The sequence below is a fragment of the Chaetomium globosum genome, genomic scaffold (genome assembly GCF_000143365.1).
Source record: "Chaetomium globosum CBS 148.51 scaffold_7 genomic scaffold, whole genome shotgun sequence".
Lineage (NCBI taxonomy): Eukaryota > Fungi > Ascomycota > Sordariomycetes > Sordariales > Chaetomiaceae > Chaetomium > Chaetomium globosum.
The window spans coordinates 3,028,501-3,054,556 of NT_165982.1; the positions used below are offsets into that span (position 1 = coordinate 3,028,501).

At 57.6% G+C, this 26,056-nt stretch overlaps 10 protein-coding genes and 1 non-coding gene across 11 annotated transcripts; 4 read left to right on the top strand and 7 right to left on the bottom strand.

Moving 5' to 3' along the window:
- Positions 1-834: 834 nt before the first annotated feature.
- CHGG_10535 (uncharacterized protein) lies at positions 835-4,552 on the top strand (the record flags this gene model as incomplete). Its single annotated transcript, XM_001228461.1, has 7 exons — positions 835-2,495; positions 2,551-2,784; positions 2,835-2,855; positions 2,903-2,953; positions 3,008-3,231; positions 3,284-4,275; positions 4,373-4,552. 7 exons carry the CDS (start codon positions 835-837, stop codon positions 4,550-4,552), a joined length of 3,363 nt encoding a protein of 1,120 aa, XP_001228462.1.
- Positions 4,553-5,288: 736 nt separating this feature from the next.
- On the top strand, positions 5,289-5,868 carry CHGG_10536 (uncharacterized protein; the record flags this gene model as incomplete). Its single annotated transcript, XM_001228462.1, has 2 exons — positions 5,289-5,496; positions 5,738-5,868. The coding sequence occupies 2 exons, from the start codon at positions 5,289-5,291 to the stop codon at positions 5,866-5,868; spliced, it is 339 nt and encodes a 112-aa protein (XP_001228463.1).
- A 435-nt stretch (positions 5,869-6,303) lies between these two features.
- CHGG_10537 (uncharacterized protein) lies at positions 6,304-6,631 on the bottom strand (the record flags this gene model as incomplete). Its single annotated transcript, XM_001228463.1, has 2 exons — positions 6,304-6,363; positions 6,434-6,631. 2 exons carry the CDS (start codon positions 6,629-6,631, stop codon positions 6,304-6,306), a joined length of 258 nt encoding a protein of 85 aa, XP_001228464.1.
- A 535-nt stretch (positions 6,632-7,166) lies between these two features.
- CHGG_10538 (uncharacterized protein) lies at positions 7,167-11,714 on the bottom strand (the record flags this gene model as incomplete). The annotated part of the gene is made up of 5 exons (XM_001228464.1): positions 7,167-7,193; positions 7,567-8,374; positions 8,460-11,077; positions 11,413-11,564; positions 11,687-11,714. The coding sequence occupies 5 exons, from the start codon at positions 11,712-11,714 to the stop codon at positions 7,167-7,169; spliced, it is 3,633 nt and encodes a 1,210-aa protein (XP_001228465.1).
- Positions 11,715-12,582: 868 nt separating this feature from the next.
- Positions 12,583-14,430, bottom strand: CHGG_10539 (tubulin alpha-B chain; the record flags this gene model as incomplete). Its single annotated transcript, XM_001228465.1, has 7 exons — positions 12,583-12,808; positions 12,862-13,285; positions 13,338-13,874; positions 13,929-14,004; positions 14,064-14,090; positions 14,201-14,241; positions 14,406-14,430. 7 exons carry the CDS (start codon positions 14,428-14,430, stop codon positions 12,583-12,585), a joined length of 1,356 nt encoding a protein of 451 aa, XP_001228466.1.
- An 861-nt stretch (positions 14,431-15,291) lies between these two features.
- On the bottom strand, positions 15,292-16,975 carry CHGG_10540 (uncharacterized protein; the record flags this gene model as incomplete). Its single annotated transcript, XM_001228466.1, has 3 exons — positions 15,292-16,388; positions 16,497-16,706; positions 16,822-16,975. 3 exons carry the CDS (start codon positions 16,973-16,975, stop codon positions 15,292-15,294), a joined length of 1,461 nt encoding a protein of 486 aa, XP_001228467.1.
- Positions 16,976-17,492: 517 nt separating this feature from the next.
- Positions 17,493-17,578, bottom strand: CHGG_11237. The gene has a single exon. It is a non-coding gene; the product is annotated as a tRNA-Gly (tRNA).
- A 1,154-nt stretch (positions 17,579-18,732) lies between these two features.
- CHGG_10541 (uncharacterized protein) lies at positions 18,733-20,375 on the top strand (the record flags this gene model as incomplete). The annotated part of the gene is made up of 2 exons (XM_001228467.1): positions 18,733-18,953; positions 19,229-20,375. 2 exons carry the CDS (start codon positions 18,733-18,735, stop codon positions 20,373-20,375), a joined length of 1,368 nt encoding a protein of 455 aa, XP_001228468.1.
- Positions 20,376-21,326: 951 nt separating this feature from the next.
- CHGG_10542 (uncharacterized protein) lies at positions 21,327-23,621 on the bottom strand (the record flags this gene model as incomplete). Its single annotated transcript, XM_001228468.1, has 1 exon — positions 21,327-23,621. The coding sequence occupies one exon, from the start codon at positions 23,619-23,621 to the stop codon at positions 21,327-21,329; it is 2,295 nt and encodes a 764-aa protein (XP_001228469.1).
- Positions 23,622-24,359: 738 nt separating this feature from the next.
- CHGG_10543 (uncharacterized protein) lies at positions 24,360-25,240 on the top strand (the record flags this gene model as incomplete). The annotated part of the gene is made up of 2 exons (XM_001228469.1): positions 24,360-24,674; positions 24,737-25,240. 2 exons carry the CDS (start codon positions 24,360-24,362, stop codon positions 25,238-25,240), a joined length of 819 nt encoding a protein of 272 aa, XP_001228470.1.
- Positions 25,241-25,335: 95 nt separating this feature from the next.
- CHGG_10544 (uncharacterized protein) lies at positions 25,336-26,000 on the bottom strand (the record flags this gene model as incomplete). Its single annotated transcript, XM_001228470.1, has 3 exons — positions 25,336-25,347; positions 25,613-25,913; positions 25,978-26,000. 3 exons carry the CDS (start codon positions 25,998-26,000, stop codon positions 25,336-25,338), a joined length of 336 nt encoding a protein of 111 aa, XP_001228471.1.
- Between the last annotated feature and the right edge of the window lie 56 nt (positions 26,001-26,056).

Sequence of the window (26,056 nt, forward strand, 5' to 3'; positions counted from 1 at the left end):
ATGATGTTTCGCTGTCAGGGTGGTCTTGCGGCTGAACTTCTTCAATCTCAGCTGTCCCCCAGCCACAGCCAGTGTGGCGTAGCGTAGCTAACGACTCAGCACCGACGACCACACAGCGTCAGATCACCGCCGCATATAATATATATGGCTCCGAAAAACTACTTATATGACTCTCGGGTTGTCCTTTTAGCCAACGCTATGTATATAATCACATTCTTAGTTATCCCTAAGTGCCCAGGTCGGTCGTGCGTTTTCTGTTTTGTTGGCGCTGAAAATGGCTAGTGGATATTGTGCCGCCATGTCTCAGCTGCGGCCATTTTCACAGCGCGCTGGTCGCTCTACAAAGTTGGTTGCCGGCGCACCGTGTGGGCCTCAGCTCCCCTGGCACTGTCCGTTCGGACAATCTTTCAACATTGAATATCTGGACACTGAATTCGGTCTCTACTGTAAGAAGCTGTTATGTATTAGTAGATTGCGTGATAGTTGCCCTTTCGGGTTAGGCCCGCCGGGCGGAATAAATTTTGTGTATGTGTGTGTGTCGAGAGAAAAGTTGGCCTGGGCGTCAGACCACCATAATGTGCCCGTGCGTGCATTCAAACCATCGGTTTCTAGCCCCACACCTTTCGCCCGCACCCCTGGAACGCTGGAAGCCGAATCAACCCCGCGTTGCCCCTCCATCTGGAACGGAGGGCCGCCAAAAACAGCGGAGTCACTCTTAAAATTTACCGTGACTTGAAGAGAACCACGCGACACAGGCCCGATTTGCTGTTCCTGGCGGCGTTCGGAGCGGATTACGCAGCCAATTTTTTGAACACACCCGAGTCCCGAATAAAGATGGCCGACACAGCACTGCCCAAGGCCATGGCCGACCTCGCTGTCTCCAAGACAAAGGAGCTAAAGGGCACCGAGAAGCGCGACAGCCTCGTCGAGATCGAGAAGAAGTACCAAGCAAAATGGCAACAAGATGGCGTTTTCGAGATTGATGCGCCTTCCATTGACGAGTTCCCCCTCGACGCCATCAGCGCCGACGAGCTCCGTGAGAAGTTCCCCAAGTTCTTCGGCACCATCGCCTACCCTTACATGAACGGCCGTCTCCACGCCGGCCATGCATTCAGCGTCAGCAAGATCGAATTCCACACCGGTTTTGCCAGGATGCAGGGCAAGCGTGCCCTGTTCCCGCTCGGCTACCACTGCACCGGTCTGCCTATCAAGGCCTCTGCCGACAAGCTCGTCAAGGAGGTTAGCATGTTCGGCAAGAACTTCGAACTCTACAAGGAGCAAGAGGAGGAGGTCGACGCGGCCCCTGCCGATGCGGCGCCGAAGGCGGGAAAGGAGGACTTGACCAAGTTCAACGCCAAGAAGGGCAAGGCCGCCGCAAAGACGGTCAAGGCAAAGTACCAGTGGCAGATCCTGAACTCGGTCGGCATCCCGCTCGACGAGATCCACAAGTTTGCCGATCCCCAACACTGGCTGCACTACTTCCCGCCGGAATGCAAGAAAGACCTGACAAACTTCGGTGCGCGCGTCGACTGGCGCCGCCAGTTTGTCACGACCGATGCGAACCCCTACTACGATGCCTTCGTGCGGTGGCAGATGAATCGTCTGAAGGAGCTGGAGAAGGTCAAGTTCGGCAAGAGGTATACTATCTACTCCATCAAGGACGGCCAGCCTTGCATGGACCACGACCGTAGTGAAGGTGAGGGTGTCTTGCCCCAGGAATACACCGCCCTGAAGCTCAAGGTGCTGGAGTGGGCTCCCCAAGCCGCCGAGGCCCTCAAGGGCAAGATCCCCGAGGACGCGTCAGTGTATCTCTGCCCCGCAACCCTCAGGCCCGAAACCATGTACGGCCAGGTGTGCTGCTTCGTCGGCCCCGGTCTGAGCTACGGCATTTTCAAGGCGTCGGAGAAGGAGTACTTCGTCATCACCGAGAGGGCCGCCAGGAATATGGCCTACCAGGGCATATTCGAGAGGGAGGGTGTGCCGGAGAAGGCGGCGGATATCAAGGGTTCCGACCTCATCGGAACCCTGGTGAATGCGCCTCTTAGCTTCCACCCCCAGGTGCGCGTTCTCCCCATGGAGTCCGTCCTCGCTACCAAGGGTACCGGCGTCGTCACATCTGTGCCGTCTGATTCGCCGGATGACTACGCCATGGTCACCGAGCTCGCCAAGAAGGCCGACTTCTACGGTATCAAGAAGGAGTGGGCCGAGCTGGAGATCACTCCCATCATTCAAACTCCAACGTCCGACCTCTTGGCTCCGTATCTGGTTAAGAAGCTCAAGATTGCCTCGCCCAAGGATGCCAAGCAACTCCTCGAAGCCAAGGAGCTCGCCTACAAGGAGGGCTTCTACCAGGGCGTCATGAAGGTGGGCGATTTCAAGGGGGAGAAGGTTGAGATTGCCAAGCCGAAGGTCAGGGATCAATTGATCAAGAACGGCGAGGCATTTGCCTACTCCGAGCCTGAAAACAAGGTTTCGTCACGATCCGGCGATGAATGGTAGGTTCATCCGAACCATCTGCAGTTCCTCCGACAACTAACTAACTTGTCATAGCACTGTTGCCCTGCTCGACCAATGGTATCTTGACTATGGTGAGGATAGCTGGCGCCATATTGCCTACGACTATGTCGAGAACAAGGACGGCAAAGGCCTTGAGACTTACTCCCCCGACACCCAACATGCTTTCAAGGGTGTCCTCAACTGGCTCAGGCAATGGGCTTGCGCCCGGACATACGGCCTGGGGTCCAAGCTGCCTTGGGACCACAGCTTCCTGGTTGAGAGTTTGAGGTAAGATCACCGGTGAAGGCGCAAATTCAGTGAAACTAACAGTAAAACAGTGACTCTACTATCTACATGTCGTAAGTGAACTTGAAGTGATTAAAGGTCCTCGGGCTGACACTGCTAGCTACTATACCCTCGTACCATGGCTGCACACCGACCTGTTTGGTAAGGAAAAGTAAGTTACGCAGCTCTTCGCTTCTTTAAGTCCAGTCTACTAATCCATGTACAGGGGCAAGGGTAACATCAATCCCGAGCAGATGCTCGATGAGGTTTGGGACTACATCTTCTGCCGGACACAACTGTCCGACGACCTCGCTTCCAAGTCTGGTATCCCCAAGGAGACGCTGGAGGGCATGAGGAGAGATTTCGAATACTTCTACCCGCTTGACATCCGATGCAGTGGCAAGGATCTCATCCCCAACCATCTTACTTTCTGGCTGTACAACCATATCGGTAAGTCGCCATCACAACAATGTGGGCCACCGCTCCTTGCTAATTTGTGCAGCTCTCTTCCCCCGCGAGTACTGGCCTCGCTCGGTCCGCGCCAACGGTCACCTGCAGCTGAACGGCGAGAAGATGAGCAAGTCGACGGGCAACTTCATGACTCTGAACGACGTCGTGCAGAAATATGGTGCGGACGCCGCACGCGTGGCCCTCGCCGACGCTGGTGACGGAATCTCAGACTCCAACTTCGTCGAAGATGTCGCCGATAACACCATCCTGAGGTTCTACACCAACAAGGAATGGATCGAGGAGACTATCAAGGACGACAAGTTGCGCACAGGGCCGCTCAACGACTTCCAAGATGCCCTGTTCGACAACGAGATGAACGCTCTGGTGCACGAGGCCAGGAAGCACTACGAGGAGACCTCATACAAACTCGCCCTCAAGGCCGCACACTATGACTTCCTCAACGCTCGTGACATGTACCGCGAGGCGTGCAACGCCGCCGGCATCCCGCTCCACAAGGAACTCGCCCTCAAGTACATCAAGCTCCAAGCCCTCATTCTCACACCCATCGCGCCTCACTGGGCCGAATACGTGTGGTTGGAGATCCTCGGCGAGCCCAAGTCCATCCAGACGGCCGTCTGGCCCGACGTGCCTGCCGCCGACCCGGCCCTCACCGCGGCGCGCGAGTACGTCCGGCAGACGTCATCCAACATCAACTCGGCCGAGGCAGCGCAGCTCAAGAAGATGGCCAAGGGCCGCCAGAGCGACTTCGACCCCAAGAAGCCCAAGAAGCTGACCGTTTTTACGACGGCGTCATTCCCGGCCTGGCAGGCTAAGTACATTGAGCTGCTCAAGGAGGTGTGGGATCCAGTCACCAACACCCAAAGCGTCGATGACAAGACCCTCAACGGCCGCATCGGCAAGATGGGCGAGATGAAGAAGGCCATGCCCTTTGTCCAGGCCCTCAAGAAGCGCCTAAGGGACGGCGAGCCCGCCGAGGCCGTGCTGGAACGGAAGCTGGCCTTTGATGAGGGGAAGACCCTTCTGGTAAGTTTCCTTCTTCCCCCTCCCCCTCCCACCCCACATAGAGGCCATTCGATGACGTTATCTCTTTAACACTAACCCCTCCCTCCTCTCTCTTTAGGCAATGGTCCCCGGCCTGAAGCGCGCCGCCGGTCTCGAGTCGGTACAGATCCTGGCCGTCGAGGAGGGTAGCAAGAACGGCAAAGACCTGACCGCCAACGGCGAGGAGGTCGAGATCAAGGCGCCCGTAGCCGAGTCAGCCCTGCCGGGACAGCCGAGCTTCTTCTTTGAGAATGTCTAAGTCGCTGTGGAAGCTGTAGGTACATACAAGGGCCGTGGCCGGTTCTGACGTGGCTTATCTACGTAGTTTACCTCCGTAGTGGCTACCCGAAAGAGGGGTTGTTGGATCGGGGATCGGGGACTTCGGATGTTGGGGTCATGTGTGCTAGTTAAGTGGCTCTACTACCTGAACAGATTACGGCCGCGGACGAGAAAATGCGGCCGTAGGTATGCAATGTGATAGACATCATGCAATACTAGAAGACCATTGTTTTCTCGAATTGGGCACTGGTCTAACGAATTGTAACTCATGGGAGTGAACTCTGTGCATGTCAAAGTTGTGGATAGGGTATGGTTGGTTACTCAGCCGGATGTCCATATGGTGAGGTAATACTCCCTCTTGTCTTCTGTCATGAAGAGATGAAAGCCAGAGGCCTTGGCAGACGCTCTCGACACAAGACAACCCATCCCTGAACTTGGGAGGGCAGAACGCATGTGCAACTTACCTGACTCGGTCCATATTACAGCTATGAGCTCAGCTCCCTCTTTTAGCGCAACAGGACGGCCGGTGAGGGGCAGAAGACGGGCGACAGAGTGAGCCTTATTACTAGCACATCCCCCTCGCAACTTGTTCCATCTCTCTGTCCTTGGACTCTCACTCCTCTACCCCTACCACAATATCCCATACCCAAGCTATATTTCCCACCCACAAAGCCTTGCAAAAATCCCCTCCCAACATCCGGAACTAAGCAGCCATCATGCGGCCCTCACCCTTCCTCATCACCCTCTTCACGGGGCTGGCCACCGCGCAGAGCATCATCGACACCGACACCGACACGACCACCATGACGTCAACCGACGTGTCGACCGAGACGGCCCCAGGCATTGTCATCACCACCATCATGACGATCGAGTACACCACCACGACCATGACTCCCTCGATGGTCGTCATCTCGCCCACTTCGAGTATGTCCCCCTTCTTTTCCCCCCTACCACTACTCCCACTATACCACTACAACTATTTCCTCCTCGCACCCGCCCCACTCCTCGTCCTCCCCCGACCACCACCACCACCACCCCAAAAGCCCACCACCCACGCCGTCTACATCGCCCTTTTTCCCCACTAGCAAAGACCAAAAAAAAAAAAAAAAGCAAACACAACCAACCAATTAAAACCAAGAAGCTAACCCCCCCCTCTCCCACCCAGCCTCCACCGCCACCACCACCGCCACCGTCGTGCCCGTCGCCGGCGCCAACGCCCTCGGCGCGCAAGTTCCGCTGGCTGGGCTGGCTGCTGCGGCGGCGGGTGTGGCCATGGGCATGGCGGCGCTGCTGTAGCTTTGGCTTTGGCTTTGGCTTTGGCTTTGGCCAGGTGGGTGTGTGTATGGGCGCGGTCCCACGACCTGCAGGGGGCCGCTTTGCGTTTGCGGAGGGTGCGGAGGTGAGGATGGGAGGCTGGGAGACTGGGAGAGGGTGGGGGGGAGGGTTGGGAGTTGGCGCGGTGAGCTATGTGGTAGGGGGATTGGTTCGATGGAAGGTCGGTAGTTGGGCGCCGTAGTGTATCTTCTCCTCCGTTGTCTCTCTCGCTCGTCCCAGCGTTCATACACTTAATGGTTGTAACCTCCTGAACCGGTTGGTGATGGGTGTGATCGGGGTGCAGTAACGAATTGCCTGCACACTCTGTCGCGGCCGGCCATGCTTAGTTTGTTTACGTTGATCAAGCTCCCTCCCCGTCCCCCCACATCACAATATCGTCGGCCTGTCTAGTGGCGCCTAAGCAGTAGCAGCAACCTGCTCGCCACCGTTCTGACCAGGCGGCTTCGGCAGGTTATCCTATCCCTAATGTCAGCCATCCCTCCATCTCCCGTCGCAACACGGCCTAAGCCACATTGAAGAGACCTACCAGATCAAAAATAACTCGAATCATTAAGCTGCAGCTCGGGCACACGCCGATATACTCGCCGTCCATCAAGTCGTAGAGCGCAATCTCGAAGCGGTCGCCACAGGGGCACGGGTAGTGGTAGATCTGCAGGGTCTCGTCGTAGGTCATGTCCTCGATCTCGACCTCGTCGTAGATGGAAAACTGCTCGTCGTCGGCCATGTTGTTGATCGGTATTTCGCTCGTTTTACGTATAGCGCCGGGTCGGTTTGGTAAAGGGCCGGTATGCTTGAAATGCAGGGTTGACGTGACTCGACGATTGTTGGTTTGGAGGCAGAAAAAGAATTTGGAGGGGCAAATGCTCCGCTGGCGCGGGGTTCCGTTTGCGGCCCCACGCCTCCGTCTTGGCAACGGCCGGTCATCCACACATAAACACTCACGACGGCATCGCGGAGTGTGCAACTGAATAACGTTGATAGTACTATCCCCTACAGAATACAATGTGTACACTAACTACACTACCACTATACACATCTTGCGCAGCACCACCGCTCCAACAACAATTCAGACACAGAGATATTAAGATTATCAAATGAATGGACGGGTACAAAGCAGTGCCACAACATGCAACTCATCGAGCCTTGCGCAAGGAAGAAAGGTTAAGACGAGACAAAAGGAAAGGGAAAGAGAAACAGCGAGAGGACCGAAAGGGGACAGGGGAGAAAGGAGTAAAAACGGAAGGAGAAAAAAAAAGGTATCACTCAACAACATCGCCCACCACTCGCTGGTTGGCTCTCAGCCACTCCCCGGCTTCCTCTGCACTTCAGCCCACCACAACCAACCATTCATCCTCCACCAACCATAGGATCGACAAGTCCTCCCCCCACCCCTTAAGAGAACCACCCTCCCCAGAATAACCACTCAGCAAGACCTACGCAGGCCTACGATTGACTGGCCAAATAATTCGCGGCCTACAATTTGTTCACAAGGAAAACCGTCAGCCGTCCATCCATCAATCAGATCATCCAGACACTCAGAAGGGAATACCAGAAAAGGAAAAACGAAGACGAGAAAAACGCCCACTAAGCCACCCGCATCCCCTTCTTCCTCATCCCCGTCCTGGAAACAACAGCGGCAGGATTGGTGATGCTACTTACCCTCTCCAGGTTGTAATCGTACTTCTCCAGCGCGGCCAGCGCATCACCGCGCGAGTAGCCCATACCGGTCAGGTTCTTCAGAATCGGGTCGTCGTGCTCACCCTCCTCCGTAAGAGCCCTGCCCGGGGCAGCGGGCCGGCTGTTATCTCCGCCAGCACCCGTGGCCGCGCCGGCCTCCCCGTTTCCATTACCGTCCCCCGCCGCATCAGGCCCATTGGTGCTGGTAGCGAGGGTATGCGATGAAGCGGTCGGGGTGGCCGAGTCCAGGCCCGCAAACAGCGCGTCCCAATCGTGTGATTCGGCCGCCTGGCCCTGCGGCTGCGACGTGGCAGGTGGCTTGGCCTGCGTGTTGCCCCCGCTAGTGCTCGGGAAGGACACGTTGGGCGGCGGCGGCCCGGCGGTGCTGCCCGCGGCAGACGTGCCCGAGAGCGAGCCGAAATCGAAACTGCTCTCCGTGCCGAACGAGGTAACGCCGCCGCCCGGATGCGCCGAGTCGCTCTTAGCCTGGCTCGGGGGCGGGCTGCTGTCGAAGACGGGGTTAAAGTCGTCGAGACCCGAGCGCGAGATGGTGGCGAAGTCGTCGTCGGCGGAGCCCTCCTTGGCATCCTCCAGGCCTTCAAAGTCGTCCTCGAGGTCGTCGAAGGGGGCCTTGGAAGCCGTGGCAGCCGTTGTGGGGCGGCTAGCATTGCTGGCAGTGGCGGCGGTGGGCTGGTGAGCCGCGTTGGAGGAGCCAAAGATGTCGTTGATGTTGGAGGAGCTGAGGTTGCTAAGATCGGCGGACGGCGAAGCGGCGGGAACAGGTTTGTCGCTGCGAGGGTGTTAACTTGATCAATTGAATAATATTTTGGAGTACACTAGATGGACATGATAGCTAAGACTGAACTCATGCATACCTCGCAACCGGCTCAGGGGAAGCGGGAGAAGCAACCCCGGCGCCTGCATCGGGCGCGGTCTTGAACACGGCAGGAGACGCGGACCTCGACTCGATGCTCTTCTCAACCGGCTTGGCCGGTGGCGACGCGGGAGCAAAGTCATCATCAAAACCGCCGCGCTCACTCTCCGTCTCAGACTCATCGTCCCGCTCGAGCTCTGAAATGGGAGGGAACTCGCTGTTAAAGGCGGTGAAAGGTTTGGCAGTGTCAGCGCTCGAGGTCGTCGCGGCCCTGGCCTGCTTAAAGCTGGCAAACGCGGACTCAAAGTCCTCCTTCGCCTTGTCCTGATCGGCAGCGAACGGGTCACCCTCGGCACCGGACGCGGGGGGCTTGTTCGACTCCTCTGAGATGGAGCCGAACGCGGGCTTAGCTTCGGCGGCCGATACGGGAGAGGCAGGCCTGGACCCGGAACCCGAAGCGAAGCTCTGCCCGGTCTTCGCTGGCTCTAGGGGAGAGGCGGTGCCCTCCTGGTTGGTCTCGGTTCGGCTCAGCGGCGGCGAAACTTGGCGGGATGTGCTCAGCGACTCCGCGGCATCAACGTACTGCGGGAAGCCAGAGTTGCTGCGCCCAGCCTCCGCCAGCGATGTAGGCTCAGCGGTGACGGTCGGCTGGCGATTAGCATTCGGGCTGGCCGACGCAGGCGTGGCAAACGAGCCGACGCTACCGGTGGAGGTGCCTGTGTTCTGCTTGAACATGGCAGCCGCCGCGGGCGGAGGTGGCGTGCCTGCCTGGCTACCAGGACGGGCAGGGCCAGGGCCAAAGACATCGTCAAAAGCCTTGTCAGTGAACGACCTAATGGGCGGGGAGAAGGTCGAGGTGATGTCAGTGCTGCCAGTCCGCCTGAAGAAAGGGTTATTAGCGCTCGCAGTGGACAGCGCGGGGCTGGCGACCTGGGCCGGAGGTGGCGAGTTGCTAGAGCTGATCTGCCGAGCTAGTTCCTCGTTGCTCTTAGTGAGATCCTCGGCTTCGTTCTTCAGCTTGTCCCGCTCGCCTTCATTGGTGGCCAGCTGCTTCTTATTAATCGCAACGAGCCCCTTTTGTTGGCGCGCCTCAGACTTGAGCTTCTCGATCTGCGGCTTCAGCTGCGCAATCTCGGCGTTCATGGTTCGGATCTTCTCCTTAAGGTTGGCATTTTCTTGCTGGTCCGCTTGGAGCGCCGTGACGACTTGTCGATGTTGGTTCTGGAGGTCCTGATAGCTGGCATCAATCATGGCATACTCGGCCTGCAGCTTTTTGGTCTCGTTCTTCGATGTCGTGAGTTGCGTCTCCAGGGCGCGGACGTCCTGGGCCTCCTTTTCGTACATGGCGCGAAGCTGCGCTAGGCGCTGCTCAAAGTTCTTCTTCTGGGCGCTGGACTGGCTCAGCTCATTCTGGTTGGCTGTGCGCTGGCCCTGCACATCCTGTACCTGCTTGGTGAGGGAGCCAATTTGGTTCGACAAGTTTGCAAGCTCCGTAGTCTCGTTCGTCAGGTTCTTGCTCACTTCCGGCTCGGTGTCGCCTAGGAGGTCGTCTTCCACGGTAGCGGGCTTGGCACTGGCCGACGTGTTGGAGCCTCCGGTAACATGAGTGGTAAGGCCGCGCCCGAACGAGGATGACGGAACAAACGGCTTAAAGGTTGATGCCGAAGGCGAGGGCCTAGCAGGCGAGGACGGGGCGTGCGGGCTAATACTAGTTGCAAACGGATCGCCAGCAGATCCACCCGTGCCGACGGGGACCTGTGGCGGGGCAGGAGGGTGGATATCATCCAAGCCGAACAGGTCATCCATCGCAGAAGGCTTGGGTTGCGGTGGTTGCGGTCGCGGCGGAGGTTCGAACGCCGAGGTGGCCGTTTGTGGACGAGCCTGCTGGGTCCGCATGCTTGGAGGAACAAGGTTAGAGGGTAAGGTAGCAGGCAAGGCCGAGCCATCGCGCTTGGTCCTCTGCTGCCTGATGAGGTACATGGCGACAGCGAACTCGTCCCTTGTCAAGCGACCTTCCGAGTTGATGTCTGAGAGATCCCAAATCTGAGCGAGTGCATCCTCCGAGAGATTCGACTGACTAAAGAACGGCACTGCTTCCTCGCCTGTGATAAAGCCCTTTTTCGTCTTGTCCAATTCCTCGTATAGCTGATCAAACCTCGTCTTGTCGGCCGGCGTAACCAGCCATTCTCCCGTCGTCTGCGCTACGATCGGCGGACGCCCGAGGGGGCTGCCCGTTCGCATTTGTGGGACGGGCCCTTGCCCAGTAAGCTGCCTCGGAACGGCCGAAATGGGCGGCGCGTTGGTGGTCGGGGACTGTTGCCTCTGGATGCTGGCGCCAGCCGGGCCACGGCGCGTGGCGGCCTCGTAAAGGGCGGCAGGAAGGATGTTGGGCAGCCCGCGTAGCGAGCCAGTCTTGACAGATGTGAGCAGATGCATCGCGATGACGAATTCGGTCTGCACTAAGGCACCACGCTGCTCCGTGTCGGCAAGCATCCAGATGCGGCCCAAGACATCGTTCGGGAGACCCGATTTCTCAAAGATCTGCTTGGCCGCCTCGCCCGGGAGCATGCTACCATTTTGAAGGGATTGGCGCTCGAACAAGCCCGAGTATTGTGTGACCTTCTCGGGTGTCAGGGGCGGGATCCGAATCGGGCCCGGAGCGCCGGTCGCTTGGGACTGAAGCGCGGGTGGCGGAGGCGACGGCGCGGGAGTTGTCGTGATGCCATCAAACTTGGGCAGGGGGCCCGGGTTGAAGCGCACCCTCGGGTGTCGGCTCGCGGCCGGCCTGCGCATGCCCAATAAGACGCAGAACGATGCCGAAGCCGGCGGGTGTGAGGAAACCCCGGTTCTCCTTATCCGCAATCTGCCATATCTGTGTGGAAGGTAACCGTCAGTTCTGTATAGGTATGCTCGGGACGTCCCCGACCAGGAGCACGCGTGTTTCCGAGACTCACCTCTCCCAGCACCCTCGAGTCTAATCTCGTCTTCTCGAAGAACTTGACAGCGACCTCGCCCGTTACGACGCCCACATTATCGGTATCGGCCTGTCGAAATAACTGCCCGTATACCCGCTTCTCCTCCGGGGTGAGGTTGAGGTTGGGCGCCCCTGACCATGATTCCATTAGCTCCTGCCGCTGCCCAAGATGAATGCGAGCGTTGCATTGTCGCAAACCCGACACTGAGCAATGCCAAATCGGCAATCTGTAAAGGAAGGGTTCTGCAACCTACCCGCATCAACCGACGCTTCAGAAGCCATGGTGAGCGCAAGCTACACCTTCCTCGTCCGAGCAATTCGTGACTGATCCCGTCTGTGCGATGCGAAGGACGGAATCGCTCGGAATCGTGTCGTTGGATTTAGCTGGGATTTACCCGCCCAGGTATGCCAAAACAAAAATTCCAACGTAAGCAGACCGTCGTCCGTGCCGGTAGGAGACCTCCCTCTCAAACAGTCATGTGAACAAATGGAGATATGTGCATCTGGGTTCGAGGTAACAAGGTGGGGGAAGGAGTCGTTGACACCAGCGAAGGGTGAGGCTGGGATTGCGACTCCTTAGCTCCCTTGGGCAAGGAAAGGACCAAACAGCGGGCGGGAAAGTCCGCATGTGGGTTCATGGAGGGAACTTGGCGTTAGCGTGTTCTCTGATTGGATCCCAAAGACCCAACCAAGACCATCACACACGACCTGCAAGACCTGCAAGACCTGCAGCCAACGGCAACTGCAGCCAGGAGGGCGCTGCAACAACACCAAACGCGACATTATTGGTACTCTCCAGGCTTTTCTGAGGCCTCGCCAGAAGTGTACGTAAGAGGAAATGCCTAAGCTTGCCACACCAGGTCGAGAATACCGTTGACGGGCTGGTTGTGGGACGCGATTAACACGGTGTTATTGGGTATCTGCCGTGTGGAGTTGGAGTTGTGTTGCAAAGCCAGCAATTGCTCCGGCTGCTTTACTCTTGATTAAAAAAGGACTACACTTTCCGTCTAACAGAGAAGATCACGGGCCCGCGCTTGCCAAGAATACCCATAGCGGAAAAGGATCATTGCCAACGGGAATCCCAGGTCAAAAAGTTAATAAACCGCCTGGTTAACACAACATTACCAAACTACCGGCAGACCCGGTCCGCTTAGTACTCAGCCTCCAGCTCCTCCTCGCCCATGGAGTCGGTAGCAACCTCCTCGTAGTCGCGCTCCAGAGCCGCAAGATCCTCGCGAGCCTCCGAGAACTCGCCTTCCTCCATACCCTCGCCGACGTACCAGTGCACGAAAGCGCGCTTCGAGTACATGAGGTCGAACTTGCTCGACAGGGCAGACCAGGCCTCGGCAATGGCGGTGGTGTTGGAGAGCATGCACCTAGAACAGAATTAGTAACGAGCCTCATGCAACAGACGTGGGAGGGAACATACACAGCGCGGTTGGCCTTGGCGAGGTCGCCGTTGGGCACCTGGTGCGGGGGCTGGTAGCAGATACCAAGCTTGAAGCCAGTCGGGCACCAGTCGACGAACTGGATGGTCCGCTTGGTCTTGAGGGTGGCGACGGCGCTGTGGGCATCCTTGGGGACGACATCGCCACGGTACAGCAGGCAGGTGGCCATGTACTTGCCGTGACGGGGGTCGCACTTCACCATCTGGTTGTTGGGCTCGAAGCAAGACATGGTCATCTCCTGGACCGAGTTGGCCTCGTGGGCGGCCTTGGCGGCCGAGACGACGGGCGCGTAGGCAACGAGGGGGAAGTGGATACGCGGGTAGGGGACCAGGTTGGTCTGGAACTCGTTCAGGTCGACGTTGAGCGAGCCGTCGAAGCGGAGCGAAGCGGTGATGGAGGAAACGACTAGCAAAGGGGGGTCAGCTCCAGTTCACTCACGGTTGATGTGAGAACATACCCTGAGCGATCAGGCGGTTGAGGTTCTCGAAGTTGGGGCGCTCGAGACCCAGGTTACGGCGGCAGATGTCGTAGATGGCCTCGTTGTCGACCATGAAGGAGCAGTCGGCGTGCTCGAGAGTGGTGTGGGTGGTCAGGATCGAGTTGTACGGCTCCACGACCGAGGTGGCGGTCTGAGGAGCGGGGTAGACGCAGAACTCGAGCTTGCTCTTCTTGCCGTAGTCCACCGAGAGGCGCTCCATGAGCAGAGCACCGAAACCGGAACCAGTGCCGCCACCGAACGAGTGGAAGACGAGGAAGCCCTGAAGACCACTGCAGTTGTCGGCGACGCGGCGAACCTTGTCCAGGACCTGATCGATCAGCTCCTTGCCGACCGTATAGTGGCCACGGGCGTAGTTGTTGGACGCATCCTCCTTGCCAGTAATCATGTGCTCCGGGTGGAAAAGGCCGCGGTAGGCGCCGGTGCGGACCTCGTCGACGACGTTGGGCTCGAGATCGCAGTAGATGGTTCGCGGCACATATTTGCCGTTACCTGCGGCTGCCGGATAAGTTTATGAGTAACTTGAAGGACTCCCGGGGTCTCATTTCCTACCAGTCTCAGAGAAGAAAGTGCTGAAACCCTGATCAGGGTCGGCGGCCTTGCGCTCCTCAGTGAGGTAGCCATCGGGCTGAAGTAGCGGTCAGCAAAGGTTTGGTTGTCGGAAAAGCGCAAAATGGGAAAACACACCTGAATGCCGTGTTCAAGGCAGTAAAGCTATAGAGGGAAGAACAGTCAGCATCATCAACACTTCGAGATCGACGGTATGGTCGGATCGTCCGAGCTCCTCAAACGGCAGATCCGGGTCGGGAGGGGAAGAAACATACCTCCCAGCAGGAGTTGGCGATCTGGCAACCAGCCTGGCCGACTATACACAAACGAAGTCAGTATCATCTGGCGCAAATCGAGATCCGGGACCTGAGCTGCAAGCTTGCAAACAGCGGTGCCGACCCAAACATCACCAGATGCGGTGAGCTCGGGAGCGCGCCATCTACGGATGGGAAAATCCAGCAGAGATCTTTTCCGACGTACCGTTCAAGCTGATAATCTCACGCATTTTGGCAGAGTTGTTGCAGACGCGTGTAAGTAGGTGAAGGGTCGATAAGCAGATGGAGAAAGCGACTGTTGCCGAAAGACGACTTGCAGACTGGCGGAGAGTGGAAAATTGAGGTCAAGCGGAAGCCTGAAGGTCAGTTTGGGTGAACAGCTGGTGGGGAAATTTGATTGTTGACAGTAGCGCTCCCGATGTGGGCAAGCGCGACTCCCCACTCTGTGTTATCAGCCAGTCGCGCTGCCCTGCAGGGCCCTGCAGGGGCTCGCGTCAGGGGATGATCCGTGCACCCCCATCACATTCACCAAATGCCGAACCACTTTTTTCGAGCCACTTTCATCTCGCTTTTGATATTCGTCCTTGACATTCACAGGGGCAGTCTGATCATAAGAGAGCCTCTCACTCTCATGATTCTTTGATGATCATCCTAATATTTACTTCCCAGGCGTTGCAGTGTTGTTTTGTCAAGCCTGGCAACCCGGCCAAGAAAGAAGAGCAGTTTTTTCTTTTGGGAAATTCTGGCTTGGCCAGGATTGATTTGTCAGTTCCAAAATGGAACGATCATCACATTCTAGCTCGTGAAATAAAAATGGTCCACCCACACGGACCAACCACACCAACGGGCCTGCAGCGGGCTTCAACGCAGATTCGTCGGGCCAGTTTAGGGGCGTTGGCAGCCTAGTGATAGCACCATGGTGTTGAGGATTTGGTGGGTTCACCTAACCAAATGCCACCTCCACGGGCGATTCTCCTATCTCATTGCCCAGTGACATTCATTAGCCCAGCAGGTAGTTAGCTATCAATCAGCCAAAACAAAGAAAGGCATTGGTTCGCTCATGTGTTACAAGTCCACACCTAGCAGCGGCTCTAACCACCCAGAAACGGCCTCTGCCCGTTCCGCGCCCGTTCCGAACTGTAGGCATCCAACTTGACGGCCACTAAGCAACACTCGACGGCTGCCTTTCCGTTTCTCGCCCCCTGGAGCCTCAACCGCCACTGCCCAGTTTTGACAATCCACTCCTCAGCGTCGCCTTGTTCATCCACCCGCTTCCGCTTCCGCGGCATCAGCGCAGCGTCTATGCTTCCCGTCGTCCACGCCAACTGCTCCTCTTCGGGGACCGGCGTCCACGGCTTGCCGTCCAACATTACGCTCGATTCGGAGTCAAGCAGCACCTTAACGAGGTCCTCGCTCAGTGGCGTGTTCCCCGGCGAAGGCGGCGCGCTGCCCCCGGTGCCCTTCCCCATCAACAACCCCCCTAGCTGTGCGGTAGGTGGCAAACCCAACTTCGTGGCGACGACCTCCAGCAACTTCGTCACGCGCGCGCGCATCTCACCAAAGAACTCGGCCCGCGCTTCCACTGCTCCCTCCCCCGCCCCCTGGCCCGGCACGATCCGCAGCCGGGTACTCTCGTCCCCGATCTCGAGCACTAACTCCAACGCCCGCTCATCCACAAACGGCCGCCCATAGTTCACCCACCCCGCGCGCGGGTCCGTCGCAGTCGGCTCCGCGGCCACGGCAATCCCACTCTTCAGGATATCCCGCAACCTCAACACAATCTCATCCCTCCCCCTCGCCAAATTAAACGACACGGCCGACGGAATCAGCCGCTGCTCCAACCCCTTAAAATTAAAATACCGACAGTCCCGCAACAGCTCGGCCCGGTGCTGCTCGCCGCGGATGGCGACGGGGTAGCCGCGCAGCAGGTGCAGCAGCTCCGCAAATGTCTCGGGGGAGCGGCCCTCGACCGAGGGCGGGATGATGGAAGGCGGGCGGAGCAGGCCCTCGCGGTCGAGGCCCGGGAAGAGGTCGCCGCCGGGGGCCGAGAAGAAGGCGGCGAAGCCGAGCGTGAAGAAGTTGGGCGAGTTGCCGGGCGCCGAGAACAGATCGCGCGGGATGCGGAATTGCACGCCGCCGATGGTGGTGAAGATGGGTTCTTCGTAGAGCTGTGATACTAGTTTGGGGACTGGAGCGTCCGGGGGTAGTTAGAGAGAGACGGGGTTATGGGGTAATGAATGTGTGTAGGGGGTGGCAGTGGAGCTGTGGTAGGGAGGGCGAGGTAAGTGAGTCTCACGGTGGTAGAACTGAGCGTCGGCGAACAGGCGCACAAAGTGTGTCGCATCGCGGGGTTGCACGTGGTACCCCTGGAGATGCAGTGAGATGTCCCGGAAGGTGATGGGGTCACGGTCGATGTAGAGGGTGCGGATGGCCGAACCGATATCCTGGCCCGCTTCCTCGGCCCGCTTCACTTGACATCTAAAGTACTGGGAAAAGTACGAGGGTGCTGGGCAGATGTCAGTGAGGTTCGTTGATGCATAACCCAAAAAACTCTTAAAGCCCCCCGGCTCTCTGATGCCCAGTGACGAGTGCGGGGCGCTGGGTGTAAACGAGGGACGCACCATCAGATGATATCGATGCGCCAGAGAGCTTGAACAGCTCAGACCCAAGCTGGACGGGGAAAACGCGCTCATGCGGCAAAATATTAGGAATATGGTGAGTAGAGACCCCGGACTCGAGGAACAGTTCCTCGGCGCCCACCGTCGACGAGGGCATGTCGTCGTGTGACTGTGGATTGGTCATGATCAACAAGTCGCGTTAATCCCAGATTACAGCTAGCAGGAACCAAGAAACCTATCCTTCCTCATTCTCATGACTTTCCCAACCAAAACAATGATGGGATTGCCTTGCTTGGAATTGGACAAGTCGGAGGGGGTTGCAAGCAAGGATCAGGGGTCGGGATCAGTCAGCACCATTCTGCAAAGTGCCAAGTGGCTAGGATGTGTGGCTCGTGCTCAACAGCTCGATTCTCATGTGGCGCTCGGGCCGTATCTTTCATCTCGAACCCGATCAACCCCGCAAACGCGAGCAAAGCTCTTGTGATAATGGCTCCAAAACACCACAAGAAGTCAATTTCAGCTCAGGCCAGGCTATACAACGGTTTATTGCTAGACACGCCCACCCGTAAGTTTTAAAACCTAGGTAACAAGTCGGACACACTTTCTCCCTGCGGTGTCCTTTCTGCTGCTCCAGATTCAAAGTGCAAAGATGCAAAAATTGAACAGATTGTGGTTGCGCGATCCGAGATTCGAACTCGGGTCACTCGCTAGTCCAAGAGAAGATGGGAAGCGAGAATTCTAACCACTGAACTAATCGCGCTGGATTTGTTGTTGTCGGGTTCTTTTGTTGTTTTAGTTTATCAAAATCCCATGGAAATTAGAGGAAAGAAAACAACCTAGACCAGGAAGGAGCAGAGCACAAAGGAGCACAGGAAGGAGCACAGACACAGGAAGGAGCAGACAGATACCTACTGCTGCGCAGAAATCAACCAGAGTTACAGGCAACTATCAAACCGCAACCCCGCCTCCCGAGCTTCCTGCATGATACAATCTGTTCCAACAAGAAGAACCAACGCTAGGCAGATTTCCGAACCGCTACCAACAACAAAAGCATTAGGCTACCACCTCGGCACCTCGTATCAGGGTCATCACTCAACGATGCAACAAGAAATTCAGAGTTGTCATTTATCAACTTGTCGCACTACACAGTGACACAGACCATCCATGGTCGATCACAGCCTACATACATCATCATTCCTTTTTTTGCACCTCTTCTGCCGAATGACAGCCTATGAATCCGTTTACAAACCCAAACTCTAAAACTTTCCGGCGGAACGCTGCCTTGCTGCATCGGCCCATCTCGTATGCCTTGTTTGTCCCGGCAACGCGGAAGAGGCTGCCAACCGGAGACGTTGCGGCGTTTGATTGGCAGCAGAGCATGGGGTGGAAAGACCTCCTGCAGCCAACATGGAGGGCGCGTCGTACACGCTACTGGCACGGCATGGGTTTCAGTGACTTGTCTTGCCGCGGGGTGGCCACACTCTCTCGCACATCTATGCGATGAGTCGCAGCCTCGGCTCCAATCGTGGTGCCGCCCTGTCGGTCAATCGCTGCGCCGAGGCCTCTTGCAGGCTACACCCGCCCATGAGTGGCCGAGGTGACGGGCCGTCGGTTGGCCGCGTGTATCGAAGGAGGCACAGAGGCATTGTTGGGGCTTGGAAGGTGAGGCCATCCATCATCTAGAACCCGTGAATGTGATGCCACTGCAGTATCACTTAGCCTTGCGTGATGGAGGGTGGTCAATTACGTGGGGTTTGAAAATCAGAGGGATGGAAACAAGGAGAGCCGCCATTCCTGCAGAGTGAAGCCAGTTCCCAGCCTCTCCCCCTTTCCCTCCCCTGACTACTGGAACTACACCTACCCAATTGCCCAACAGCCTCACTCTTTGGCATGGCTGCTCGTGTACCTCGTACCATGACACCTCCATCTCCCGGCTATGGCGACGCGGCCAAGGCGGCACACCTCATCAAGGCTGCGAAGGAATTATTGCTCGGTGCCGGAATCGAAGACTTCGTGGCCCTTGTCAATGAGAACACTCGACTAAAGGATGAGAAGAAGACACTTGAAATAGACGTCAACAGTCGAGATCGAAAGATCGCAGAACTAAACCACAAAATGGACGTTGCAAAAAGCCAGTTGGATACTGCGGATGCCCGAGTAGGAGATCTACAGAATCAAGTCGACGACCTCGCGCGAGAACTTAAAGAAGCTCAGGAGGGACTGAAGGCGAGCCAGAAGGATATGGCGAGCAAAGAGGTGGCGCTGGGGAAAGAAATAGCCATACTCAAAAGGAACCTCGACATTGAACGCGAAGAGCTCCATGACCTGAAAGGCTTCTCAATCGAGCTTATGCCTGTGGTTACGAGCCACAAGGAAATGTGAGCGGAATCTTGCTGCCTGCTTGTGGAAGGCTAACACGGCGTGACAGACGCTCGAAGCTCAACAAGATATTCTTGTCAGCCAGGGACATGGCTGAAACCTATTTCGGGGACATGCCGCCCCAACTCCGGTCCAACTCCGCCCTCTGGGACAACCTGAAAAGACACCCGGCTTTCAGGAAGGATATCCCAATTCCTCTGTCCGGCACTCTCGTGGCCAAAGAAATGCGAATGGCTGCCTTCCTCGCCTTTGTCGCGCACGAAATGCGGCACAATATCTTCCAACCCACGTACCTGTTGCCGGACGTGGGCCTTGCCAGAATTCTCGATAACTTGGGCGACAAGGACTCAGATCGCGAGGCTCACTTTCGTTCCGTGCTAGTACGCTTAGCTGATCTCAGTCCCAGCAATACCAACGCTGTCATCGTCTCCCATATCAATGTCGTGATGGCCAGCGTCGCCGAATACGTGCACGATCTGATCCCAGAAAAGTCCCAACCAAGCTTCGACGTCAAGTTTCGAAACCTCTGCACCGAGGCCGCCGAGCAATGGAAGTTTATCCAAAGGCTCGACGGCAAAATCGAATTTGATGTCTCTCCCGACGTAGCCAACCCCCTCTACAACCCCACCTCCACCACCAACTCCGAACCCGGACCCTCCAACAACAGCAACAACACCACCACCAACACCAACAACGCCAAATCCCGCCCCAACCCCAACAACAAAAAGTCCTCCAACCCCACCCCCGCCACCACCGCCACCACCACCACCACCACAACGGACCGGGACACCCCCAACCTCCTCACCGACGCCGTCGTAATCTGGCCCGCCTTCTACAACCAAAGCACCGACGAGCAAGAGACCCTCATGCCCGGCTTCCTGCTCACCGCCGGCCAGGTCGCCGTCGCCAAGGCCGAGGAAAAGAAGACCCAGCTACAGCAGCAGGGCCAGCAGGCGACGACGAGCCAGCGCCGCGCGCAGCGCCAGCAGACGCGCTCGTCGAGGGCGGTGTCTATGTCGGCGGGGGTGGGGTCGGGTGCTGCGGGTGTGTTGGGGCTGGGGGGGTTGGGATTGGAGGGTGGTGGTGGTGGGGTGCTGGCGGCGCAGAGTGCGGTGTCTGGTGGTTCGGGGTCGGGGACGGGGTCTTTTTTATCGCAGGCGTCTGGGGGTGTGTTGTAAGTAGATCGTGTTAGGTAGTCTTTCTTTTTTGTATGTGGGTTTGTATTGCTTTTTGAGAACCACAAGGTCAGCATTGAGAATCGAACTATATCAAGACCGTTCTTAACTGATATCCAAGTACAACTCGTGAATAAGAAAAGGGATAAGGGCAAAACAGAGATTCTTCCAATCATAGTTAACTCAATACAACTGGAAAACTGGGAGTGAGGTTGAGATCTTTTGGTTCATGACGAGGACAGGAAGGACAGAATCTTAAACTTCTATGTGTTGTCGTATGCCTTTGGCATTGACCTCGTTAGGAATAACACTTATACAACACCAAGGACGTTTCTCGTTCGTCGTTGAAATTATGGCGAAAGCCTTCAGCCCCCAAGCATGAACCAACCCAGCAAGGATCACCACCTTCGAATATCACCAACCGAGAGGCAGGGCGGTAACTCTAGCTTTTGTAAAGTTCTCCCCTAATCATATCGATCCTAGACACAAAACAACAGCAGACAAACAACCACATCCAAAACACCGAGCATGAAGTGCACAAAAGTTTATTGAACAAGACGCCCCTCGCTGTCCTATGCAGAGTGATATCACAAGAGGCAAGCCCGTCCCAATCCGAAAACAAAAAAGACAAAAAAAGAAAAGACGACCTAACCTGGCCGTGCCCTAACTCCAACACGCATTTCGATAGCTCAAAGAGCGTGACGCCGGCCAGTGCAAAACCGCCCAACAAAAGGAAGTGAGCCCTGCCGACTCCAGGGGAGACAATAAACCAATATAAAAAAACGACCGCAATATTCAGCCGGGCTTCCTCCCACAGGGGTATAATGATTGTTCCCGCGGCCAGAACCTGACCCAACAATGAATGAATGAATGCCACCCAACACCGCGACATCCAAGCCCCCGGATCCAAGCAACACACACAACACACGCACACACACATTAGTAGTTCACGACTCATGACCGAATCCGCCTCACCCCACCCGACGCCCCCCTGGCCGTCCCCGCCGCACTCGGCGGCCTAGCCCCTCCCCTGACATCCCCCCTCTCACGGCCCCTCTCATCACCGCCGGCAGCCCGCCTCACCGTCCCCCCAAGATCGCCGCTCGCCTTCCGCCTGACCTCTCCTCCAGGCCCACTGGCACCACTCCCTGAAACCTTCCGCCTCACCTCCCCTGTCGCGCTGCTCCCCGAAACCTTGCGGCGCGCCTCCCCAGCCCCAGCCCCACTCCCAGTCCTAACAAGACCGGAACCAGAACCGGAACCGGAACCAACCCCCACACTCGCCCCGCCACCAGCAGCCGAGCTCCCCGCGCTCCCGACCCTCCCGACGCTGCGCGCGCGGCCGCGCCGCTCTCTAATCTGCGCCAGTGCCTCCTCGCGCGTCATGGTCGGGGTCAGGGCCGGGTTGCTGGTGTCGAAGCTGGGCCCATCCGGGTTGTGGATGCTGCTGGAGTCGCTGCCGCGGTGGCTGTCGCCGGTCTGGCGGGACGGGGTGCGCTGCATCTTCATGAGGCGCTGGGCGAGTGTTGGCCCGCTGTCCTCGTCGGGTTCTTCGCGGAGGGGGACTTTGGTGGTGGTGGTTACGGTGGAGGTGGTAGACGTGGATGGGCGGTAGTAGGATGCTGTTGTGTGCGGGCGGGTGTGGGCGTCGAGGGTGGTGGTGGTGGTTGCAGTGGTGGAGTGGGGTGGGAGGGGTTCGCTGAGGGGACCGGTTAGGGAGGCGGCCGGTTGTCGTGGAGGGAGGGTTATCTCGCCCGGTGCCTTGGTGGTGAGTCGCGCATCGGGTTCTTCTTCTGCGTCGGCATGGTCTGCCTCTGGCGCTGCGGGGCCGGGGGTGGTGGGGATGTTGAACACTTGTACGGGTTCTTGTCTGTGTGGGGCGTCGAGTAGTGAGAGCAGCGATGTCCGCTGTTTGCCAATCATGGCAAAGTCTGGCGGGTCGAGGGACGGCGAGCGACGGTACATCGGGTTGTTGTCTACCGGTGTAATGGGGAGGCTGGATGCCGCCTCAGTAGGGGATACACCCGATGAGGTCGTCGACTTCGCCGCTATTTCGTCAGCCTCGGCTTGCGAGACGGTCCGGAAGATACCCTCGGCCGGGAGGAAGATGGTGCTTCGCCGCGGCTCTTTGCGCACCCTGAGCTGGTCGGTCTTGGACAGCCTCGGCGATGCCTTGGGCATCTCAGCGGAGGCTCGACGGCTCTCACTAAGGATCATCGAGTCCCCTGCATCCGAGATCAACATGCTGGTTCGCTTGCGTGGGCCCGACCGTTGGACCGAAGTCCTGCGCAGCTCTTTTCCCGCCGAACACATCTTGAGCTGGCATTCCGCCTCGAGGAAATCGACCTGTTCCAGGGCTCGGTCCGCACGCTGCTTCTCCCATTCCCAGAGCATCGTGATCGTCTCGATTTCAGGGTCACCATGGCCGAACGCCGACACAGACGACAGTCTCGCACGTTTCCGTGGCCCTTCGGAGTCGCCGCCGTCTTCAGTAGAAGCGGCACGTTTAACCTCGGTCTCGCTCTTTGCCAACGTCCTGAGGGCCTCCAGCTCCTGCTCTAGTATCTTGGCGCGGGCCAGGGCTTGATCCAGTTGCTCCTGAAGTCCAACCAGCCGGTACTGAGCATCGAAAGACTCTTGCTCCCGGGCTTTGCTTCGCTCCCGCTCAGTCTGAAGCTCCTCCTCCGTGGCTTTCTGAGCCGCCCGAGAGGACTTGAGTTCTTCCTGCACTTTGACGAGGGTGCTCTGTACTTTGAAGGTTTCTTTTCGGGAGCGGCGGATCTCCTTTTCCCATCGTTGTTGAGAGTGGGCGTACATCTCTTTGGCACGGCCGGAGTTTTCCTTTTTTCTTATTAGCTCTACGTGGGGGGATAGGCCGCGCGGGGCACCTACCATCACAGCCTCCAAGCGCTCTCCCACTTTCCTCTCGTTCTTCTTCCCCTCCTCGACTTCTTTCCTCAATGCAAGTACCTCATCACGATATCGCCGCGCCTCGGCCTCGGCCTCCTCCCGCCCGAGCATAGCGCGCTTGAGGGCGGCATCGGCGGTTTTGCGCTCGAGGGTTTTGGAATGCATGGCGAGGGTGTTGAATTGGTTGATCTTCTCGTGCACCGAACTGTCGCGGGCAGACGGGCTTTCTGCCATGCGTTGGTGTTGGACGGACGCGAAGAGCGCAGATTCGCGTTGCGCGTTGTGCGACATTGGTTGCAGCGGCTGTCCGCCGCCGCCGGGGCTCGACGGTACTGACATCGTCGAGCGGGCTCTGTATGTTATTGTAGACTCATGCAAGTCTTGGCTGAGTTAACTTGTCGAAGAGACAATGTGCAGCCTGTCTACCTCTTCCCGCCGCGTGGACAAGGTATTGACTGACGCGCAAATGCGGGATCCGGGTGCGATGGATTAGGGGATGTCGCCGATCGAAAAGCAAGCGGAGAAAGCTGCACGGGAAGACGGGGTCGCCGATTTGGTAGAATGTAAAAGCGATAAGATTTTCCTAATGTGTGCGCGTTATTCTGGCTCCCGGCTGTTCCTGGTCGTGGTGTTGATCGCGTGGATTGCAATGTGTGCGGCGACAACGTCAATGATTTGGCGGGCGGACGTTTAATTTGCTCGGGTGGGTTGGAGTATTGACTGCCCGACTCATCCGTTCTTGGCCAATGACCGATTTTCCTATTACCAGGGTCCAGTTGCTATGGGAGACGGGAATGCAATTGTGGGGCACCGTGCTTCTGGAAACTGACCCAATCGGTCTCGGAGCGTTCCATGCCACCATGCAAGTCCGGCGGAGCAGGAAGCGAGACGGGACCATCCTCATCCCACTCTTGCTGCTCAGCCTCGCTTATCCGGCTAGCCCGCTGGAAATCTGGCTACATTTAACGGTGGGCATTACGTTGTCTCCTTGAACTCTTCTCTGTTTGGCCTTTTTCTCCCCCAATTCCTCCCCGAATTCCAACAAACCGGTTGTCGCCCTCACCCCCATATCTCCCAATGGCCGGCGAATCCTCTGTTCGGCGGCGCAAGCCCGAACCCGCCACGGACACCCCCCCGGAGTCTGAGACGGCCGCGTCGCAGGACGAGGAACCGAAAAGGGATGCACCCAAAAAGTCAAAGAAGAAATCGACCAAAGACCGCCTCGACGACGACGAATCGACCTCGCACGTCCTCGACATCTTCCGCGTTCTCACCTTCCTCGTGCTCGCCTACTTTGGCCTGAGCTACCTCATTTCCAACGGCGAAACCTACACCTGGGGCGTCACCAACGGCTCCAAGTACCTCAAGACTGACTGGTGGATGAAGCAACTTGTACGCCCCTTCCCCTCCCCACCAATCCACAACATCACAAGCTAACCACCTTCCCCACACAGCGCGGTCCCATCTACCTCACCCCCGAGGAACTAGCCGGCTACGACGGCAGCGACCCCGACAAGCCGATCTACCTGGCGATCAACGGCAGCATCTACGACGTGTCGTCCAACGCGCGGACGTACGGGCCCGGGGGTTCGTACCGGTTCTTCTCCGGGTGTGATGCGGCGCGCGGGTTCGTAACGGGCTGCTTTGCCGAGGACCGCACGCCCGACATGCGCGGCGTCGAGGAGATGTTCCTGCCGCTGGACGACCCTGTGGTGGACCGCCATTGGACGGCGGCCCAGCTGGCCGAGTTGAAGAAGCAGGAGATGGCGGAGGCGGAGCGTAAGGTGCAGGAGGGCCTGACGCATTGGGTGAATTTCTTCAAGAACAGCCCCAAGTATGACTTTGTTGGTTATGTGAAGCGGCCTGAAGGGTGGCCGGGGACGGAGCCGAAGAGACCGCTTTGTGAGCAGGCGGCTAAGGGACGGAAGAAGCGGGTTATCCCGAAGGAGGGGAAGTGAATGGGAATAACTAGGGGTTGGATAGAATTAGCTGGGTGTTTTTCTGTGTACATTTTATCGAGGAGGTTCTCATAGATCCCATACCATCAGACATTCTAGTGCGAAGGCTGAAAATACCATGTAAGCACATCCGTCTTTCTTTATGCAGTATGTAACACACGCCATGGAGTATGTACGATACATGTACAGTGATCATAAAATATAGAATAGAATACCCCCAACATCGCCTCCACCCATCCCTCCAAAGGTATATCCGAACCAGCAGTCACCCATCGGCACCACCCACTTCCCTAACCAAACAACAAATTAAATCCCGCTATAAACAACCCACCCACCAACCAAAAACACCACCACACCACATCCACCACTCACTCCCCTCCTCAAAGAACAAGCGCTGCCACACCCGCCACCACCAGCGCGAACGCCCCCGGGCACGGTGAGCACACCCGCGCCCGCCGTCGAGATGGTCGCCTGGGCCGCGTCCTCGGTGCCCGTGGGCGTGGTGCCGCCGGTGCTGCCCGTCTGGTCGCCGCCGGTCGAGCCACCAGCACCGCCCGCAGCGCCGCCACCAGCACCGCCGGCCGCTCCGCCTGCACCGCCGCCGGGGGTCACGCCCTGGGCGGTGGCGGCGAGGGTCTTGAAGCTGTCGAGGGTGCGGTTGGGGTTGGATGCTCTGTGTGGGGGAGGGGGAGGTTAATTTGGGTTTTGGGTTTGGGGAAAAGGGGGGGAGGGCTTACGGTTCGTTGATGACCATGACCATGCCGTTGCCGCAGTGACTTGCCCTGGGCGCAGTACAGCCACAGGGGGCCGGTGCTG